We start from the raw sequence: 23,072 nt of genomic DNA on the forward strand, positions 1-23,072 counted from the left end.
AGACAAATTAGAGATGAATTTATTTGGATATGTTAGCATACTCATGAGCTTCTCTAATGGTGTCTTGATTTGTGATCTTTTCATTTGTACAATTGCCTCCGCTTTTCTTGGGTGCAGTCAGACTCCTTAGTCACTGTGTATTTGTTTGTATTTTTGGCAAAACACTGGGATCTATATCAACGTGATATATTCTTTAACACATCTCGTCTGTTAAACACCTTATTAAATTCTTTAAGAATACCTTTTAAATCTGAATCAGTAGGTAAGTTATTATGCATCCACTTGATCACCTGCACTTGTAGTCTGTTCATCAACCAAAGCTCATGGGACTTCCGGTTCCACTAGTTCAAACTACTGAGGATATGTCTACTCTACGGGATTATTCCGGCTTTACAGAAACCCGTTTTTTAAAACAGATTGTATAAAGTCGAGTGCACGTGTCCACACTAAGTACATTAATTCAGCGGTGTGCACCCATGTACCGAGGCTAGTGTCGATTTCCGGGGCATTGCACTGTGGGTAGCTATCCCATAGTTCCTGTAGTTTCCCCCGCCTTTTGGAATTTTGGGTTGAGATCCCAGTGCCTGATGGGGCAAAAAACATTGTCAGGGTGGTTCTGGGTATAGCCTCACCCCTCCCTCCGTGCAAGTAGCAGACAACTGTTTCGTGCCTTTTTTCCTGGGTGAACTGTGCAGACGCCATAGTATGGCAAGCATGGACCCTGCTCAGCTCAAGACAGCAGTCATGGATGTTGTAAACACCTCACGCATTCTCGTGCAGTCTATGCTGAACCAGGATTTGCAAAACCAGGTGAGGAGGAGGTGGCTATGGCAGTGCAGCAACGAGAGTGATGAGGACATGGACACAGAATTCTCTCAAACTGTGGGCCCCTGCGCTTTGGAGATCATGCTGGTAATGGGGCAGGTTCTAGCCATGGAACGCCGATTTTGGGCCCAGGAAACAAGCACAGACTGCATAGTGTTGCAGGTGTGGGATGATTCCCAGTGGCTGCGAAACTTTTGCATGCGTAAGGGCACTTTCATGGAACTTTGTGACTTGCTTTCCCCTGCCCTGAAACGCCAGAATACCAAGATGAGAGCAGCCCTCACAGTTGAGAAGCAAGTGGCGATAGCCCTCTGGAAGCTTGCAACACCAGACAGTTACCGGTCAGTCGGGAATCAATTTGGAGTGGGCAAATCTACTGTGGGGGCTGCTGTGATGCAAGTAGCCAAAGCAATCATTAAGCTGCTGCTACGAAAAGTTGTGACTCTGGGAAATGTGCAGGTCATAGTGGATCGCTTTGCTGCAATGGGATGCCCTAATTATGGTGGGGCGACAGATGGAACCCATATCCCTATCTTGGCACCGGAGCACCAGGGCACCCAGTACATAAACCGCAAGGGGTACTTTTCCATGGTGCTGCAAGCACTGGTGTATCACAAGGGACGTTTCACCAACATCCACGTTGGATGGCCGGGATGGGTTCATGACATTCACGTCTTCAGGAACACTACTCTGTTTAAACAGCTGCAGCAAGGGAATTACTTCCCAGACCAGAAATTAACAGTTGGGGATGTTGAAATGCCTGTAGTTATCCTGGGGGACCTAGCCTACCCCTTGATGCCACAGCTCATGAAGCCATACACAGGCAGCCTGGACAGTAGTCAGCAGTTGTTCAACTACAGGCTGAGCAAGTGCAGAACGGTGGTAGAATGTGCATTTGGCCGTTTAAAGGCACGCCGGCGCACATTACTGACTTGCTCAGACCTCAGCCAAACCAATGTCTCCTTTGTTATTGCCGCTTGCTGTGTGCTCCACAATCTCTGTGAGAGTAAGGGGGAGACCTTTATGGCGGGGTGGGAGGCTGAGGCAAATCACCTGGCCCCTGATTACGCGCAGCCAGACACCAGGGCGATTAGAAGAGCACACCAGGAAGCGGTGCACATCAGAGAGGCTTTGAAAACCAGTTTCATCACGGGCCAGGGTATAGTGTTACTGTTTGTTTCTCCTTGATGAAGCCCTTCCCCCCCCCCCCGATTGACTCATTCCCTGTAAGCCACCCACCCTCCCCCTTCGATTACCTCTTGCTTCCTAAGGAAATAGTCACTCTTGTTTAAAAATCATGTATTCTTTATTTATTAATTATAAAAAAAGAGAAAGAACTGTGCCTTTATGCATTCTCCATTTTTTAAAGATACTGTTAGCACAATTTTATCACTCTTTAGTCTTGTGATGCCACTTAGAGTTGAGTGAAAGCTATGGGAGCTTCCAAGTTTGTTTTTCATTTTGTTGGTTTTCTTTTGTATTTGTTGTTTATTTGTTGTGTTTTGGACCATCCGAGGCACTTGTAGTTTTTCTTGTTTCCTTTGACGTTAGTTCACTATCTATTGCTGTCATAATAAGAACTGTGTCTCTGTGGTTGTCTGATGTTATTTCTCACTTCTACGGTGATATGGCTACCCTGTGTTTGATTCTGGAGCAAGGAGTTAGTTTTATTTCTCAGTGCAAAATAACCTGGTTCAAAGTTAAGGAAGCTTCTTAGATCTTTGCTCCTTTCTTGGAGGTGGGAGGGGGGAATGATGTCTCTTTGTCAAGCTTTGATAGTTTTGTTTTTCATCCTTTGGGCTTATTCTCTTTCACCATTTATTGAATTGGGGAGGAATCTTATCTTCTATTAAGAAAAACAAAACAAAATCTCCAGATTTATGCTGAAAGTATTGTGAAAATCCTGTGGGAACTTCAAAGAAGCAGAATTACAGATAGGTAATTTTCCCTTTCCCGGTTCCCCAATATGTAAAGTTTGAGAGTGGCCAAAACAATTTTAATGATCTTGAAATTCATGTAAGTGCTTGACTGCTGAGCTAGTAGCCCTAATTCTATGTGTCTGAATGTAAATATTGGGTTCCTCATATCGAGGAATGAGTTAAGAACATTTTTCTTTCAACATAGTAAAGAATGGCATATATTTTGCTGTTGGGAGAAATTGAAAGATGAGGGGATGTACTGGATAGTGTAATGCTTACTTAGTCTGTGAGTAATTTGGCTTCCAGGCATGATTTAACTTCATAAATGTGGATTATGACGAAAATATGAAGGGCATGCATGTCAATCTTTTTTTCTAGATGACTGAAATCCTATATCAGGGATTGGCAACCTTTGGCCCATGGCCCAGCAGGGTAAGCACCCTAGTGGGCCGGGCCAGTTTGTTTACCTGCCGTGTCTGCAAGTTCGGCCCATCGCGGCTCCCACTGGCTACAGTTTGCCGTCCCAGGCCAATGGGGGCTGCGGGAAGCGGTGCGGGCCGAGGGATGTGCTGGCCGCCACTTCCCGCAGCCCCCATTGGCCTGGGATGGCGAACCGCAGCCAGTGAGAGCTGTGATCGGCCGAACTTGCAGACACAGCAGGTAAACAAACCAGCCCAGCCTGCCAAGGTGCTTACCCTGGTGGGCCACTGGCCAAAGGTTGCTGATCCCTGTCTTATATAGTGACTGTCTGCTACTAGTAATTTTCATAGTTTCCAAAAGAAACTATTCTGTTGTTGTTTTTTTTAAAGTAAGTAAAAAGTCTACATTCTATAGCTGTTTGCATAAGCATCTGATACAATTGCAAATGATATGTTTTGATCTGTGATCTCTGGAGATCTGCAGAATTAACTTTTAATTCAACAAGCTTTTAAATGAGTGCTGTAGACGTGCTCTTTTTTTTTATCAAGGGATGTGTATTTGATGCCTTGATATGGAAAATTTCCTTCAGATCCATGAGCAGACAACTGTATCATGGTCTTGTATTCTAACCTGTATGCACTAATTCCCCCAAAGCCTCTCCCCTGCATCTGCCTTTTTAACTTGGTCAAATGATGCTAAACAATTAAAGTTAGCCCCAGCCATTCTCAACTGGTTCATTAAAGGAGCTGTTCAAAAGCAGTCAAAAGCCGTTTTTATGATGGCAAAAAATGCACACAGAGTTAGATTTCCATTTTGGCCTTAAGCTTAACTTGCTTTTATTTTATGACTTCACTAGTAATATAATGTTAAGTGGTTTAAACAGATTTAGAATATAGTAGATTTATTTCATTTATAATTATTGATTTTGAAAAAAATCTTCCTACCTAGAAATGGTATATTTGGTAGTTTCTTTCAATACGTTTATTTCTTCCTTAGGATGTTATTTTCATTATTGCCGCTTCCCTATTCAGGGTTGGCAGTTTGTATAGCCTTCCTCTAAAACTCATCACTGCACACCTGGCTCTTTCTCTAAGGTTCGCTGATATTTGGCCTCTCTATCTGATATTTGGCTTCTCTGTTGATTGTCTCCTATCCACAATCATTGTAAGGGCCATCTTACCAATATAACCCTCGGGTCTCCACCGGACATGTCCATACCAACGTAGCGTATCCTGCTTCAACGTGTCTTCAATTGGGGCAGCATGAATTAGGTCCCTCACAGCCTCATTTTTTTCCCTAACTCAGTGTGTCCAACCATTTGATCATCTCAACATCTTCATTTCTGTTGAGAGCATATTGATTTCTTTTCTTGTGGCTGGCAAAATCTGTCTATACATCGGGATGGGTTGACTTACAGTTTTATACACTCTACCTTTTATTAGCATCTTTTTGTCACAGAGAATTGGGGTCAGCTCCCGCCATTTGCACTTAATATCTTTGGTATAATTCCAGGCATCACTCATGAAGACACCATTGACTGCTGCCATTGATCCTAGGTATTTAAATTCTTTCACCTTCTAGATCTGTAATATCCTTTTATGGTGATTTCTCCTCCCTCAGTTATCATAGCCTCAGTCTTACCAATGTTTGCGCTAAGTCCCATGGGTTTAAAACTATATTGCCACTGTTCAAAGCTGGTTTGTAGGGTCTCACAGTCTTCTGCATATATCACTAAATCTTTTAATAGGCAGCAGGTTCAAAACAAACAAAAGGAAGTATTTTTCACACAATGCACAGTCAACATATGGAACCTCCTTGCCAGAGGATGTTGTGGAGGACAAGAATATAACAGGGTTCAAAAAAAGAACTAGATAAATTCATGAAGGATAGGTCCTTCAATGGCTATTAGCCAAGATGGGCAGGGATGATGTCCCTAGCCTCTCTTTGCCAGAAGCTTGGGAATGAGTGTCAGGGAATGGATCACTTGATGATTATCTGTTCTGTTCATTCGCTCTGGGGCACCTGACATTGTCCACTGTCGGAAGATAGGATACTGGGCTAGATGGATCTTTTGGTCTGACCCAGGTTGGCTGTTCTTCTGTTCTTAAAGCTGTGCTAATAAGGTATCAGTCTAAATATAAACTCTCCAGAGACCCAGGCCCTGTTAATGAAGTCATCAAATAAATACTGTGCCCAGGAAATACAATATGGCATGTGAACTCAAGTCTCATTGGCACAGATTGCAGAGTCCTACTGGAAGTTCTATATTCTTTTGCAAATGAAGCATATGAAACATGCTGCCAGAACTACAGTATTGAAAATTTTACTTCGTTGTTGGTCACATACTATAAAGGATCTCACTGTGGCCCCAATCCTGTCTTTAGAATTCCTTCGGAGTAAGTACATCTATCATTACATCTCTAAGACTTAGTTCCTTCTTGTTCATTCCTCACTTTAAGAAAAAAATATAATATTCACGTACCCCTTTTCTTTATACTTACATCAAATTAAGCTTGAATGGTATAGCAGTTGTGAAGGCAGTGGGGATTTGAAAGAGAAATTATTGGAATAAGTTTAAACTCGAAATTATATTCAGCTATTAAAATGTTACATTAAAACAAGACTTCCAGTGCATAACCCTGGCAGCCTTCTATGACAGCACTCTTTCATTTACTCATAGCTTTTCCTTTGATTAAGTAAATATAATCCTTCTGGCCTTGGTATAAAGAGAGAAGCTGTGCTAAATTAACCATGGCATAGTAAAACAGATTTGGTGATTTTTCTTGAAGAGGCTGCAGCAAAGGCTGCAATTGGTAACGGTATGCAATAATTTTTCTCCCTCCTCCCCTTCTCTCAAGGAAAAAAAGAGATGGTTGTAGGGAGGCAAGAAAAATAGTGATGGAATTAATCAGCAATTTCCTGGCAGGAAATCTTTTTGAAAAGTAATAACTTTGGTTGGCTAATGCAAGTAATACTAAGGTTTGCTGTTTTAACAGTTTCACAGCTGAATAATCATATGGCCTCCTCTTGGTAGCGTCTCAGTTCTAAAATTTAAAACTTTTGAGTGGTCTTTGGGTATTCATTCAGCTGAAGAGTAACCAAGGACAAGTATGTTTTTTTTTATTGTTATGGTTTCTGATAACTGTCCTTATTGGTTCACTGTGGCAAACCAGTCTTGATGCTGAGCAGTTATTACTATTCCTGTTCCTTGATGCAGACAGCCAATATTTTATATCATTTGAGCTCAACTATTCACTTGAGAGAGAGAGAGAGAGAGAGAGAGAGAGAGAGAGAAGGAAACTGTACCACTTTTTAAACTTGTAACACAAAATATTGTGATGGTTGTAGGTAACTGGATCATGTTTTATTGCCTTAATTGAGAAATAACATCATAAACCACACTTGATGCTGACACAAAGTATTAGCCAAACTTGTAGGTAGTGTAAGGTATTTCTCCCAATTATAGTTCTCCTCATACCTGGAAGAATGTAGTCATTTGTGATAATCCTATATGGATGTTTCACCTATTATACATTAGATTAGATTTACAATGTTGTAAGACTTGACATCTGATGTGTACTTAATACTCTTGAAGTTTTATCATCAGTGGTGAAATAGAAATAATAGACCAAAACCTCTTCTGTTACATGGCTGTGACTTTGATTGATCTCAGTGAGATTTGCACCCATGTAACTAAGATCAAGATTTTGGCCCAGAGGGAGCTCCTCATGGGATCTGGACTCTTCCTTCTCTTTCCCTACCCCCTCCTTAAATTCAGCGATCTTGAATTTTTTTCACTGCCTTCTCAAAATGAACTTAATATGCAGAGATGTGAGAGTACCAGCAAAAGTCATCCTCTTTCATATGTAACTTTGGGTCAATCAGAACAGCAGTGAAAATGTCCAGACGCTATGGGTGCTTCAGAATCCTGGACCCTTTTATGAAACTGCATAGAAGTCACAAGGACACACTAATTCCAAAGCACGATCTCTATTTTTGTACATATACAAAATAGTGTCAAAAGAAGGTGAAGATTGCTTATTTTTCATCTTTACTGCTTCTTATACTTGTCTTTGTCTCCTTGCCCCCAAACTTTACCAAACTGCCAAAAAACAAATTTCTCAACGTTTCATTTGTATCAGCTTAGTCTTTATCTCCTACATTGAGACCTTTGGGGTTCATATGGGCCATGGGACTTATTTCTACCTTGACCCTCTTTTCTCAATGGTCCTAATATAATGATGCTGTTCTTCTCTTGATGGTGAACTTTGTTCTCCTGGTAATGAGGGTATAGTGTGGTGGAGCTCTTGTCAGCAAAATGGGAATAGGCAGTTTTGCACCTATTTGTGGCTGTGTATTCTGAATACAATACATCAAAACTTCTTATAAACTTGTCATTCCACTTTGGTTTCTGCTGATCTTTTAATTGCTTGGGATTGTTTATTCTTTATAATCTCACTAATGGCTTGAGATGGAATTGCAGTTACGTTGTGCACTCTGGAATGCCCAGTATTCCTTTAAGTAATACTTTACTGTATAGTCTGCAGCATTTCCGATTCTTGCTACCTTATTGTGAGTCTCATGATATTTGGTGCTTTTGAAAAGCTTCTAGAGTTATTTGATCATGTGAGAATCTCTGCTTTTATTTTATTTTGTTAGTTTCTTGTTCTCTTGGTTGTGGAGAAAAGCTTGAAAATGTGAACCCTAAAAACCTTGCAACCCAATGGTGTTTGTTTTTGACTTAACAACCATAAGATTTTTCATGATTTTAGGGGACTGATTCATTATTTTTGAATACTTGTGATTGGCAATAGTGATTCTGTTGCTTTGTATTCCAGCAGTACAAAATTATGTGAATGTATTTTTTCACTCATAAGACTTAAGCCTTGTTTATTTTTCTGAGACCCCCAAATTAAGTTAATTTAGGCTTAATCTGGGCCAGTTCTTCTTTTAAATGCTTAAGTAGGATTTAGGTGTCTAATATTAGGCACTGAAGTTTGAAACTGTGTCAATAGCATGTTACTCTGATAATTGTACTTTTAAGAGCAGGGCTAATATTTATAAAATAACTGAAAATGGTTATGACTTGTGACTTTCTCCCTGATGTCATTTGTCAATTTTGTCTTCCGCTGACTTTTTGAAAACTGATCTACAGTCAGAAAGTCCACTAATGCCACTGGGATTTCTAGGTGCAGATTGGACTTAATTTTCAAATGTGTATGTAATTTTAGCATTGAGTAAAAATGAGAGATTAATAGGTGCAGGCAGGCACTGTACAGGCTTCCCTCCCCACAGAACCTGAGGCTTGTCCTTCAAAATCTCTGCTATCCCAGTATTAACCTCTCATAAGACTGCTAATTGTACCAAGTTGTGTGGTGGTTTTGTTTGGTGGGCAGATGCCCACTAGGGACTACAAGGGAGATCACAGGTCTTATTTTTGCTTATGACCTCAGTTGAGATTCAAAATTCTGAGCTTTATAAGTAAATGGCTAGTGCATTACAGCACAGTGTGCCTCATAGCCTTCACACTGGTGAATAGGTCTAGTTGTCAGGGCCAGGACAGACTACAGATGAGACTCCTCAGAGTCTGGGAATCTGTGTGGCATTTAATTTTTCCGATAAGGATATTCTTGTTTTAAAATAAAACTTTAACCACAGTCTCCCTGGTAAACTTATCCTGGCGATTGAAAGTATTTAAAGAGAATTGCTGTGTTTGCTTGTGGGTTGTAATCAAATCATGATGGAGACCATGCCAACAACATTAACTCTAAAATGTGCAGGCCTAGTAGATGTACTTATATTTTGATTTAGTTAAAGCCCATAATAAAATAACCTCTACAATGGGGTGAAACCCTGACCCTCTTTGATGTTTGCTCTCTTTGGAGGGGCAGAATTCAGGAGGATGTGAGAGGTCTGTATGGCTCTCGTTTCCGTTAATGAAATGGTGAAGCGTGAGGTATGGTAATAATCCTAGTTAAATTTAGCTTGTTGTTATATGTTCAGGTGTCATTACATGGCTTTTTAGTGGGAAATTTTATTTTAATGTTATCTCCCCTATTGTCACCTTCACATCCTGTCATATTAGTAAATTTTTTACTTAAGAATGCATAGACCAACATCTGGTTTTAAGAGAGTTCTGTTTTAACCTAATTTTTCCATCTGGTGACCCTTTTCGCCTGAAAGCTTGTCTGTTGCATCATATTTGTTGGTCCAATAAAAAGTATCTTATTATTTTACCTTGTACATCTGGGCTGACTCAGACTACAGCGTAGGAGAAGTGGTTTGTCCCTGGTCAGTCAGTGGCAGAGTCAGGATCAGAAACTGGGAACATGGATCACAGGTATTTTTGCTCTAATCACTAAACCACATGGCTTTGCAGATGTCATTAGGGTAATTCTTTATAAGGTGTATCTGTTGTTTTCCAAAGGACTTTATTCATTCACTTCCCCTTTTTATAGGATGAATGCTATAGACCTTAAAGAAACTCAAGGTGTTAAGCTTTAAAACTTCTGCTTTATAAGCAGCTAGGCCCATTAAATCATTCATAGTGACAATGCAATGAAGAAGAAAAATAGCTCATCTATTAAAACATCCTTAAGTACAGTATGCTATGTATTGGAAACAACTTTTCCTTTTCTAATGATACCTTTGTTCATTTCCCTCATGATTTACATTAGCACTGAAATAATACTGAAGGGTAGGTCTGCCTGCTGAATGCTTCACAGCCTATGATGTGATTTCACTCATATAGACACTTAAACATTGCCTTCAAAGTCATCCTTATGCTTTTGAAAAGTGTAATAAAACCCAGCAGTATTTTGAATCACAAGTGTTGTGAGCCAGATGAAGATGTGGTACACCAAATACCCTTATGCATAAGTTAGAGGCTTCCTGAGGAGTTTATAATAAAAACTTAATATTTTTTGTATTATATTCTGTCTGCTACATTCTCTTCCAGTTCATATAATTGATAATATAAATGCTTTCCCAACTAAATTAGCTATGCTTACCATCGCAATCTCAGTGCAGCTTTTTTAATCAAATACATAATAAAGTGCTAAATAAAGGCATTCCCACCTACATCAAACTCCTGTTGTTCCGTGTAGAGTTTTTTGTAATTTATTTACCCAGGAAGACTCATGTCACATGCACATCTGGTTTTCAACCAGGTCCTGCTTTTTATCCAATTTTCCAGCTTGGTTGATGAAGACATAAGGAGGTCAAATGACTTCCTCAAGGTCACATAGTGATTCAGCATCTCAGCTGGGATTAGAACCAGGCTGCTGTAACCATTGGGCCACACAAACTCTGTATTCTAAACTCCTCTACGGGGGGTGAACAAGTTAGTAGTCTATCTGCGTGGTATTCTGTAAGCTAACTGCAAACTTCCCTTCCTATTGCTTATAGTTTTTCATGTGCTACAGTAATGTCACATTAAGGACTTATTCACATTACAACAGTCACAGCCTCATCCTGTCCTGTTCTCGGAGAAGATTCAAGTCTGTTGTGATCAGATCCCATGTGCTGCTAAGCTCCTGAGATCTGGGTGTAGTTAATGTCACCACTATTCCTGCTCCAGGTCACTCAGGCGCCCTCCCTAGGTGCAGACCCTGTGGAACCTTGCAATCCTGCCGCCTGACCCTGGAACCAGTGTCTCAATCCTCCCAACCCCCAGAGTTCCATAGGCATGTTCCTTCTATGTTCCTTTTATGTTCCTTCCTTTTATGTCTGACTTAGAACAGCACTTCCTCAGCTCTTGTCCCCTAGTGCCCCAACTCTACTTGCACTACGTTGATGACATCTTCATCATCTGGACCCATTGGAAGGAGGCCCTTGAGAAATTCCATCAGGATTTCAACAATTTTCACCCCTCATCAACCTCAGCCTGGACCAGTCCACATAAGAGATCCACTTCCTGGACACTACAGTGCTAATAAGTGATGGTCACACAAACACCACCCTATACTGGAAACGTACTGACCGCTATACTTACTTACATGCCTCCAGCTTTCATCCAGACCACATCACATGATCCATTGTCTTCAGCCAAGCCCTAAGATACAACCACATTTGCTCCAGTCCCTCAGACAGAGACAAACACATACAGGATCTCTATCAAGCGTTCTTAAAACGTCAGTACCCACCTGGGGAAGTGAAGAAACAGATTGACAGAGCTAGAAGGATACCCAGAGGTCACCTACTAATGGACAGGCCCAACTAAGAAAATAACAGAACGCCACTAGCCATCACCTACCGCTATGTAAGTGGATCAGAGGGAGTTCCAGCTCCCTTCTCCCAAATGAGGTTTTGGTGAAGGGTCATTCAAAGGAAAGGCCCAACTGGCAAAAACCCATTGTTCAAGCCAAAGGAGCCAATTAATGCTAATAGCCCTTGATGGCTTTTTCACCACTTTCCAGACATAGCTTCACTATGTGTCAAGTTCCTGCCACAAAATGGATGATCTAATCCTCAGTGACTATTATGCTTACAAATAACATTAATAAAACCATATATAGTTCATAACCGGACACAGAGTTATTCCCCAAACTGTCACAACAGTCATGACATTGTAACAGTGAAAGACAGTCATTGTAACCAGTTACAAATAACATGATTTGGTTTGTGTCAACACACCATGTTTTCTGCTGTTTCAACCTTATATTTGCAGCCATGAATACTAAACTGCCTTAGAGTGTGTCTATCAGTGCATTCTGACTAGCTATACCATAGTGCACTAGCCACTGCCAAAGAATATAGATATGGTTTTTTTCCCCAACCAACTCCTAATCCCACTAGGATTATGATAACAGATGTGGCTGTTCTGCAGCGCCCAGTATTCATCTATCTTGACAATGGTGTGAATGCTTTGTCTAGGAAAAGGAAGTGCTGCTGAGAATCTTAAACTGGCCTTTGTCTTCTGATTATTACTGCCCAAAAATCATTGTAGCCCAGCTTGCATGCTGGGGCATCACATAAATGTGGGAGCAGACAGCTATGATAGGACTGAAAAAGAAAGGAGGTATATTTTTCAGTTAATGCGCTGAATATGCTTTTGCTAAGTGGTACAATGTGCAGGTTCCATATTCAGGCTGCCATTAACTTTCTTTTTAATTGTGCTTGTGTGAACCTACAACCTGCTTATTCTCATTCGGGCTTGCAAAAATATTTTCTTTATCTTCCTTTGGCTATTTATTTTCTCATGTCATTTTCTTTTCAACAACTTCACAGGTCTCTCTCTTGAATCCAACTATCTCAGAATTCCAGTTGTGTGATCACTAGTCCTTGTGGTCTAAGAATTCATAATACACATATTGAGGAATTTTTGTTTCAGCTTCTGAGCCATCTATGGTGCTGCCACCAGCTGTCAAATGTATTTTGCAAAATCCCTTTTCCCACTCCTGGGCAAAGCAATTGTTTTCTTTGTTAAAAAACAGTGGTATTTGAAATAACTTCTCGGAGGCTAGAACAATGGAATGTCACAATAAAATGGACAGTGCTGGTAATATCTAATTACTGTTGTGAAACTGAATAGTAAAAAATAAATTGTAATAATGATAGCTGACACGTGTACAGTATCTTCCTGTAGAAAATAGCTTCAGATAATAGCTAAAGTAATAGGTCATCCTCTGTATAGTCAATTGCCAGAGACATGGAGGACTCAGAATAATGAGTGACCTGTTATAAGGGTTGATTGCTGTTAGTTCACAAAGGAGTTACTTTCTGCTCTAGCTTAGGGAGAAGCAGATGTTGACATTCTGGTCTTTAGGAGAACCTTTTTTTTTCTTTTGAAGATGCCTGAAAATGCAGAAAAATTAAAAAGGTCCTTGATAACATCTTTCTAAAATGGACAGATGCACAATGTTGTTTGTCCTGAAATATAGAAGGTCAGATGTCCAGGCAAAGATCCTAACCACGTGTACAATCTGTAACATTCTTTTCACTTTTTCCAAGGGGGCAGGCTTCTTGCTAAGATTGATAAGACCTATAGGAAAAAAGAAGCACTCTGTGTCTGCCGCTTCTCATTCTATTTCATACTTTGATTTCAGTTGTTGTTTTTTTTTAATCCTGACACCGCAGTGTTTAGAACTGTGCCTTGGTTCATGCCAAAGAAAAATGTTAGCCTAGACATTATTCAAGCAGTATCTCTCCCTCAACCCAAAATGTGACAAAAGAAGAATCTTGAATGTGGTCTGTACTCTTAAATGTTACCTGAGAAGGACAAATGCTCTGAGAAATGGATTATCCCATCATTACCTTTGGAGTAGCACAAAAAGGCAAACCACTTCCAAAGCAACTGTTGCTTTAGTGGTTTAGTTCAGCATACTTCCAGGAAAGGTTCTCTTATCTCCAATCTGTTTAAAAACCCATCAGATCAGAGGTCAGGCTAACTCCTGGGTAAAAATGGAAATGGCCTCTATAAATCTGTAATTCCATCCATTTGTTTTCTAATCATGAGGGTGGACACATTAATCATTAGGCGTAGTTTTTGGCTAATAAATTCTGAAGGCTGTAATATAGTATTCATCATTTTTTTTATTTGTCTTAAAAACTCTTCTTTCCCCACTCTAATTCAGCTCATTTATATTGCTTTTAAGAGCTTGCTAGTATGGATTTTTGGAGCTACTTGCTCAAGAATGGGAATTTTTTTCCTCCTCCTAAAAAGGATTTCTGAGAGAACAGCTCCAGTAATCCCTGTACTCATTCCGCTGGTGTTCTGTACTGTTGATATTACCCAGTTCAGTTTTCTTTATTTTTTGCTGTACTAAACATGGCACATCTTTTTAACACACCAATGTCATTGTTAAATAAGCACAACTTTTAAGATCCATAATCCATTTTACTTCCAAGAAGCAAGGTTTCATGGTAGGCCAGGGTGTTCAGTAATATCATACTTGTCTCTCTTGTAGTGCGATGCTTAAGTGAAAAAAAAGTTTTAAGGCATTCCAAAGACACTTTAGTTGTAGTTTGTGTATTGACAATTTATCTTGTTGGTATTAACATCTGTAATGGCCTTCTAAGCAAGAACAATATTATTTTTACGTGGTTATAGAAGGTGGTAAATTCAGAAGCCTCTAAGTGACTTAACATCATTAGCCCCATTGAAAGTCTCTTCCTTGCCCCCTTAGGAAAGTGAAACCATGAGTGACCTTCACCTGACACCCTATCACATGGTGTTTAAAGGCCTACATATCTTAATTTATACATCTTCCATCCCCCCTTGCTAGTCCTTTATATATCCTCCCCCATGTGCGTACACACTTTAAGACAGCGGTTCTCAAACTATGGGGTGGGCCTCCCAGGGCAGCCACGGGAATGTGTTAAGGAAGGCAAGAGCTATGTGCGGGCTTTTTTAAGAGCTCTGGCTGTCAGTCCCATGTGACTGGGGCTTGTGCAGAAGGGCTGAGAACACCTGGGAGGCAGGGATGAAGGAGACAACTGGAACTCCACTGTTCCGGGGCCAACAGCTGGATCCCCATCAGCTGGGCTCGGGCTCTCCCCCACACCCATCCATCACCGGGAGGGGGTTCAGGCTGTCCTTTCTCTCCTCTCCCCCCCCACCCCCATCACTCATCTGCACGTGGCGGGGCTCTGGCTGTCAACCCCAGGGTGGGAGCAGCAGCAGCAGAGATGTAAGGGCGGTCATGGGGCATTAAGTCTGCTGTGAAAAGTGATATTGACTTTTCACATTGCCACCCTTACGTCTGTGCTGCTGCTGACACGGCGCTGCTTTCAGAGCTGGATGCCAGTATATGTACTTTGAGTGGCGGAGGGCATAAATGACTACAGACACAAAGCAGGGGGGCCCAAACAAATAAATTTGAGAACCACTGCTTTTAAGTGATACTGGTATAGATCTTCATACTATGGTGCTTCTTATTTCTTACCTGCTTTGATGAGCAATGAAGTGGTTGACCATGATATGAAAGTATTACACTTGCTAAGTGAGCATCCATTAAAATGCCTGGGGAAGTTTACACCATGGAGCTATTGTTTCAAACTCCCTGCAAATTTGGGCAGACCTCTCTTTATAAGTTACACTTCTTTCGTGTTTTGAAGCTTTCTCTATGTCTGTAATAGCTAAAGACTTTAGAACGGTCGTACTCTGGATAAGTCAGAGATTTGTCAGGCCCTTCCCCATCCTGAGAAACACTGATGTAGCCTAAATCATCTTATTCACCGAGCAAGTAAGTAAATGCTTACTAAGGAATCAAGTGTGACTAAAATCCATTGCCATGGAAGGGGTAATGCAAGGTCAGTGGGATCTCCAGGTGGCAGTGTAAGTTGGGAGGGTGCAGCATGTGCACCCCCACAATGCTGGGACAGTTCCATTAGCACTTGTAGGGACTTGGAAGGACCCAAACCATTCTGAGGAGGTTAGACGCATCGCTAGCCTGAAACAGTTCTCTTGGGGAGAACAAGGACTGCTGTTGTGCCTGGCCCTATGTTGGTGCATAAAGTGCCTCTTCTACCCATTTCTCACTCATTTGCAATCATTTAAGTTTGCATACGATTGTCAGGCTAATAGCAGTTAAACTCAAATCATAGTGCTAATAACCACAAGCAATACTTTTCCCTAAAGAAAGGTATCCAATATACACAGTATTAATAGGGTATTTGTTTACTTATGGAAGATATGCAGACTCTGTTTCTCAGTGACCATTGCACTGAGATGCTATGATGATAGCTTTTGGCTACTGGGAACCAGTGGAATTTGAATTGATTTTTTTTCACCATTTAAAGGTTGATCAATATGAAAAGCAAATATGCCTGTAATTTTACATAAACATTTTAAATCCATTTTGTCAGTCAACGAAACTGCAGAGATCAGGATGACAGACCTTTTCTTTTATGTTTAAAAACAATGTGGAGTCCGGTGGCACCTTAAAGACTTCTTCAGATGCACGGAGTTTATGGATGTTTATCCATGCATCTGAAGAAGTGGGTTTTTTAGCCACGAAAGCTTATGCCCAAATAAATCTGTTAGTCTTTAAGGGGCCACTGGACTCCTTCTTGTTTTTGTGGCTACAGACTAAGACAGCTACCCCTCTGATACTTTTATGTTTAATCATTCTGGAACTGGTATTTAATGACAGAAAAATCTGAAGAAATTTTCAGGCATTGTTGGAGTAATTTTGTGGCCACATTTTTACCTGTTCTGTGTGGTCACTCAATTAAAAAATGATAGGTGTGCAGCTGAGGCCCTCTAGTGTAACAATTGAGCATTGCTTTACTCAGGCAGATACCCATTTTAAGAAATTTATTTCAAATACAGTCATTCTAAGGCCCTTCCGTTCAAAGGACCACTTTGTCCTACAGTGTGTCTGATGACCTGTTAAGAGAGACAAGGCAGGTGAGGTAATATTTTTTTTTATTGGACCAACTTCTGTTCGTGAGAGAGACAAGCTTTTGAGTTCTTCTTGACATCTGGGTGACTTACTCTGAATAGTACAGCTAAATACAAGATGGAACAGATTGTTTAGCGTACATAGTTAATACATTTTTCAAGGGACCATTCAAGGTGAAGTGGTTAGTTAACACCCCCCAGTCGGAGGAAGGAATGGGAAGCTGCTGGTGGAGGGGACGAGAGTTGTGTTAGTGGGTTTATATACATTGTTGTAATAAGCCATAAATCCAGTGTCTCTTCAGTCCATGATTTTTAGTGTCTAGCAAAGTTATGAATTTAAGCGTCCAGGCTCATTTTTTAAAAGTGTTGTGCAGGTTTCCTTTGAGGATGAGAACTGATAGATCGGATATAGAGAGAGATCACTTTGTGAAAATGTTCATGCACAGGTAATATGGTGATTTTGTCTTTTATTATTTTCCTGTGTGAATTCATTTGAGAGTGTAATGATTGTCAGGTTTCACCCATGTAGTTGCTGTTGGGGTATTTAATGCACAGTTTGAGATAAACCACACGTTTTTATAGGCATGGGTAGGAGCCATTGATTTTGAAAGGTGTGTTGTGTGGGGTGTCAATAATTGTTGCAGTGGAGATATGTCTGTAGGTTTTGCATCTGTTGTTCTGGCATGGTCTGGTGCTGCTTTGAGTTGGTGTGTCCTGGTCTATGGGGAGTTTGTTTCTGATGATGAGCTTGGAGAGGTTGGGGGTTGTTTGAAGGCCAAAAGAGGGAGTTCAGGAAAGATTTCTTTCAGAATGGGGTCTCCATCGAGTATGGGTTGTCATTGTTTGATGATACCCTGTATGGGTTCACAGTGTGGGGCAGTAGGTGACAACTAGGTGTAGGCAGTTGAAGGGGGATGTTTATTCCTTGTATTGAAGCAGGTTCTCTCAGGGTATTTGGGTGGCCTGTTCCATGGTGCGATCTACTTCTCTGTGGATCATCCTTGTTTGATAAAGGTGGTTTTGAATGTGTTACAGTGTATATCCTGGACTTCCTCCTCAGAGCATATTCTGTGGTATCCAAGTGCCTGTCTGAAGATAACAGATTTCTTGGGTAGTTGTTCTGAAGCAGATTGTGGTGTCCAGGAAGTTGATGCTGGTATGAGAGTGTTCCAGAGATAGTTTAATGGATGCATGGTGGTTGTTGAAGTTGTGGTGAAAATCTATGAACGAGTTTGTCATCAGTCCAGAGGATGAAAATATCTATGTAGCTCCAGGTACATGGTGTATTTGTCCTCTTTGTAAGATAGATTGCCTTGCACACCATTTCCCTACCTGACTGTGAAATCTTCTACCTGCCACTTTGTTCTCTATGTTTTGCTTGACAAATCACTGGTCATCCAAAGACCTCTTTTCTAATGACAATATAAACATTTTCAAGCTCTGTTAGAATGAAATAATTTTTTTTAGTAGCTTTTATTATGCATTTTATTGTGAGAACTTAGGAACAACTAGCATACTGAAAATGTGAAGAAACTACTTTTTCAACTAGCAACTACATAATGCTAAGTTTTAGTACAGTCATATTCTTTGTGTTTGTCCCAGGAATGACTAGGATGGACCTGGTATCCTTACATTGATCAAGCTCATCACCCTTGGTGTTCAGGTAGTAGCATTGCTTTCAGGGCTGTATTGGTGTATTCGCTCCCTTGCACCATTATTAAAAATAAATTATTCCAAATTTAAAAAAAAATTGAGGGAATCTGAAAGACTTTTGCATGCGGGTCTTGCCCTCTAAATTTAAGGGCCTAACTCTGATGGTGTCTCTTTATAAAAAAGTGTCGGTTGCACAATTGTTAAAAGCTTCATAAATGTACAATTCCTGTCACACCTAGTGAAGGTAAACATTTATGCTGGAACTACCTGGGAGACTGAGAATATTCATACATAAAGGAATTTAAATAGCAAGTGCTTTTCTGTTTCATTTGTTACTAATGAAGATGTCTCTAACAAACCACGGTGTTTTCTTACTCTGTCTGCAATGACATTTTAAATTTTTATTTATGATGTCCATCTGTTGCTATGTGACTTCACTGGTTTAAAACTCTTACTAGCAACATCTAAGTGTGTATCTTAAACAAGAGGCTCACCTTGACAATCAGCCAGCCTGGGACATGCTGGTTTTGTTTGTTCTTTTTTAGATCAGGGACTGGACCTGAAAGGTGGATGGATGGATGTTTGTTTTCATCTAAAGTCTAGAAAGTTTGAGTTGCCAAACAGTGTGAGAATTTATTCAGAATAAAAATAAATAAATTAAATTGAGGGAATCTGGAAGACTTTTGCATCTGGATCTTGCCCTCTAAATTTAAGGGCCTAACTCTGATGGTGTCTCTTTATAAACAAGTATCTGTGCAGAGGACTAGCCAAGAGGAATCTGTTTATCATTCTGATGTTTCTCATGGTTCTTGACCAGACAGTTGTGGACTCTGTGTGCGCGTGTGTGTGAGAGAGAGCTTCTTTTTTACTGCAGGGGACGCAATAAGCGTCTATGAAAGTTGTCACAGTAATTGGTAACTTTCTTGGGGGGCATGCACATGTTGGAGTGACTTCTACTTTAAGTTTCACCATTATATCCATGGAGAAAAAATGCACAAAACAAGGATCAGTTTTAATGCAGTTATTTTTATTTTTTAAAGGTGAGGTGAGTGTGCTACATACTGTTTTATACGCATGTAAATTATGCTATATCCTGCAGATTCCTGACACCGTAGTGTATGGGTGCTGGAGAACATTTGTTCAAATTAAATCTGTCCAGGGAGGCTGGCAGCAGCACTAGTCTATTCTGTCGCAAGTGAGATTAGTGTGCTAGTTCATTTTCAGTTCCTTGTGGGATAATACTGTATATTGCACAGAATTCAGTAGAGTTTATCATTGATGTCAGCCTCTCCTTAAGGGGATATTGATGACTAAGGCAAGATGGAGAATTTTGTACCTTGAATATTGAGGATTTATAAATGGCACTTGATACATGAGGTACATACAGTATTCGGTATTGATCCCTTATAACCTTTCTGGAACTGGAGTACTCTGGTTATCTGCATCTCAAGTAACTGCAGTGATCACTATGTTTTTTCCTGCCCTCTGTGCTACCAGCTTAGAAAATGTGCTGTGTCTCAGTCCAGTTGGAGGAGTGTGCTAGTACTATTACTGAAGGAGTAACTTTTTTTTATTCCCATCTTTTCAGGCTAACCACTTTGATACACCTAGTGTACCGCCTCCACTGAACCTGGGGGAATTCCCTCTCCCAGCCACCTGAATTTATTTCATTGGTGCATTTTGTAGGTAAATTCTAAAGTAGAGCTGGTAATACTATGTAGGAGGAACTGTCTCTGGCCAAAGGCAATTATATGAAGGGGTGATTAACAGTTCACGGGAGTGGGAGTGGGGAGTGCACAGCATTCAGAACAAATCCTTCAGTCTGAGCATTAAGTATATGAGACTCAAAAGATTAAGGAAATAATCTAGCTGCAAATAGAATATGGGAATGAGCCGCACGATGGAGTAATTAGTTGACCTTCTGGATGCTGCTACATACCTGGCTTCTCCTGGCATTATCTCTTTGTTTCTCCTCTCCCTCCCCCCAATATAATTGCCCTAGCTCAGACACGATCCCACGGTTATACACCTACTTTATCCCAGCAAGCTTGCTTTGCATCTCTTGCTTGTGTTCCTCACCCTAGCTAATCAGCTATTTACCTTCCCCTCCTACCTCTACCCTCACTAATGCTTGTGATATGCTCTAGAAAGTTCCGAATACTAGGGCTACGTCTACACTACCCGCCGTATCGGCAGGTAGCGATCGATTTTTCAGGGATCGATATATCGCGTCTCATCTAGACGCGATATATCAATCCCCGAACGCGCTTATATCGATTCCGGAACTCCACCACCGCGAACGGCGGTGGCGGCGTCGATATGGAGAGCCCCGGAGATCGATCCCGCGCCGTGAGGACGGGTAAGTTATCGATATAAGATACTTCGACTTCAGCTACGTTATTCACGTAGCTGAAGTTGCGTATCTTATATCGATTTTTCCCCTTAGTGTAGACCAGCCCTAGTTTTGTGGTGACTGGAAAAAAACCCACAACCTTTGGTGCAGCATTCATGCTGCTGCTAGATGGAAAAAATAAACTGTCTGAGGAAATCTGGTGACATCAACTAAACTACTGCTAGGAAGCAGCAAACATAGCTGAACAATATGAAAAAATATGTTTTGGTTTTGCTTATTTAAACTTTGCCTAAGGTTGGGAAAGAGCTTTGCAAGCTCCTTATGAAGCCTAAACTTTGCAAGTCTGCAGGAGAGTGGGGAAAAATTGCCCCCCTCAACCTTCATCAGTAGATGAGAAGGAATAACTCAATTAGAGTCCAGTGTAACAAAAGGAAATCAAATCATCAGTATCCATAACTCACATACTTATTTGCAATTTTTTAAAAAAGGAAATGGGTACAGTATGTTGTTCTACTTTTCAGCTTTTCAAGGATTTTACGCATAGCATATGAGGTATTGCAGGGTTTGCAATATATGAACAAACATGGAATGATCCACCGAGCACTCTCCCCTCACAATATCCTCCTGGATCGAGAGGTAAGGCTACTGGAATATCCTCTTAAGCAATCAAAATCAGTGACACATCGTACATTTTGGGGCCTGGCCAGTGAGAAATGGCTTTAGGATCCTTCTGGATGAAATATTTTCTATAATTGAGACTTTTTATAGTCAAAACAACAAGTGTTCTCAAAATGTATAGAATTTCAGATGTGTTTACAGGTTAGTCCCTTTTCCACATCTCCCAGCCCAGGTTTTTTACCCTTTGTCTCTTTTTTTTAAGGAAGTTGTGCTATTATGACTTTTTTTTTCTTTTTTTTGTATTGGTATTCCTAGGCCACCTTGACTACTGCTGTAGGATAATTTAACCCTTAAGCATAGTTGTGGATAATGCTGCATATATATATATCTCTCTCTCACACACACACACACACACACACACACACACACACACACACACACACACACACACACACACACACACACACACACACACACGAAAAGAGTTTAGTATTTGCTTTTTAAATGGTGGTGTATTTTTGTTTCATAATCTGAGTGGATCAATACAGTCCCAAGTTCTGATCGTTCTCTCCATCTGTCACAGATTTTCTAGTTTGCAGAAAGGAATATAGATGCTATGTACAAAAAGCAAGAAAAACCATAATGGATGTAGTCAGAGCAGTCACATCAGTGCATTGAAACAAAGGAGCCTAATTGTGCTTTTTTTTTTTAACTCCTCTTTAAATGAGCCAAATAGTACTACCACTGTCTCTCATCTCAAATCCTACCTTTGCAATGAAGTGGGAAAGGGAACAGGCAGAAACACTGTTGTTCTGTTTCCTTGCTTTGGATAAATGACATGTATTTCAATTTGATGAAAGCTGAGTTAATAGAAAATGAAATCCCTGAGGAACAAAAGTACTCAGGATTTTAAGATGGTATTAAAGATTTAAAATAGATGACAGGAGACAGGGAGTTGGAGAGAGCAGTTACATGGACTTTTAAAGGGTTGATTTCATCATCCCCCCCCATTAAATTGCTTAAAAATCTGATGTGTTGTAGTCTTCACCCAGACATCAAACCCATTTTGGTGCAGCCTAACATGTGACCATGGTAAAATGAGAGTTTGTATGTCAGGCTTGGGCCTAGAGTTATTTCTTTATAACTAAATAACCTGGGAAAACTTGGCTTTATAGTGGGAGTGTTAACGTAACCTTCTCTAAAGCAGCACAGATGTCCTTGCTCTGACTTCAGAGAGGAAACAACTGTGGTAATGTATAGGGGTAATATGCAGCAAATGTTCTTTTAACATCATTATGGATGGGAGATGAATGAAAAGGAATGAGTTAGTGTCAGAGAGAAGGTTGGTAATGAAAGTTAGGTATGGAATTGATGGGAAGGGAGGAAGGAGAGGACTGAGTAAATGAAGTGATAAATGGAATGAGGGAAAAGAGAAGAAGAATGCACTCCAATTTTTAAACCTGAGTGGAAGTAGTTGGGGGAAAAATATGTTTTGAATGCAAGAAGAAAAAAATGAAGGAACATTGCTTATGACTGCACAGAAAGTAAGGAAACTTGGCTTAATATTCTCTTAGTGTGGTGTTCATTTTATTTCCCAGTATGCTGCCCGCACAAGTAAACACTCTCATTAATTTCCAATAAAGTTTTGTCTGCCTGTAGGAATCAGGACCTGAGAAGCTGGGTTTTGTATTTTTAAAAAACACTTGGGACAAATAGAAAATTTCAGTCTCCATCTCTTTCTGACATTTCTCAGATTCCTAGCACAATTTAAAAGAATTTATATATTTTTAATTCTTTCTGTGTCCTATGTAATATGTAGAGTTTCATTGCTAATATATTTTTTCTTTTACAGGGGCATATTAAATTGGCTAAGTTTGGACTATACCACATGACAGCTCATGGTGTTGATGTTGATTTTCCTATAGGGTAAGGATACATA

The 23,072-nt window shown here is 40.3% G+C and overlaps 1 protein-coding gene across 3 annotated transcripts in view; it reads left to right on the plus strand.

The window, feature by feature from the left end:
* Window positions 1-23,072, plus strand: part of TBCK (TBC1 domain containing kinase) — a 167,873-nt gene that overhangs the window by 19,599 nt on the left and 125,202 nt on the right. For all 3 annotated transcript variants that reach the window (XM_045018236.1, XM_045018237.1, XM_045018235.1), the window contains exons 4-5: window positions 21,037-21,151; window positions 22,986-23,059. In XM_045018236.1, the coding sequence (XP_044874171.1) occupies window positions 21,037-21,151; window positions 22,986-23,059 (189 nt within the window). The remainder of the gene's footprint in view (window positions 1-21,036; window positions 21,152-22,985; window positions 23,060-23,072) is intronic.

This window comes from Mauremys mutica, chromosome 5 (assembly GCF_020497125.1).
Source record: "Mauremys mutica isolate MM-2020 ecotype Southern chromosome 5, ASM2049712v1, whole genome shotgun sequence".
Taxonomy (NCBI): Eukaryota; Metazoa; Chordata; order Testudines; family Geoemydidae; genus Mauremys; species Mauremys mutica.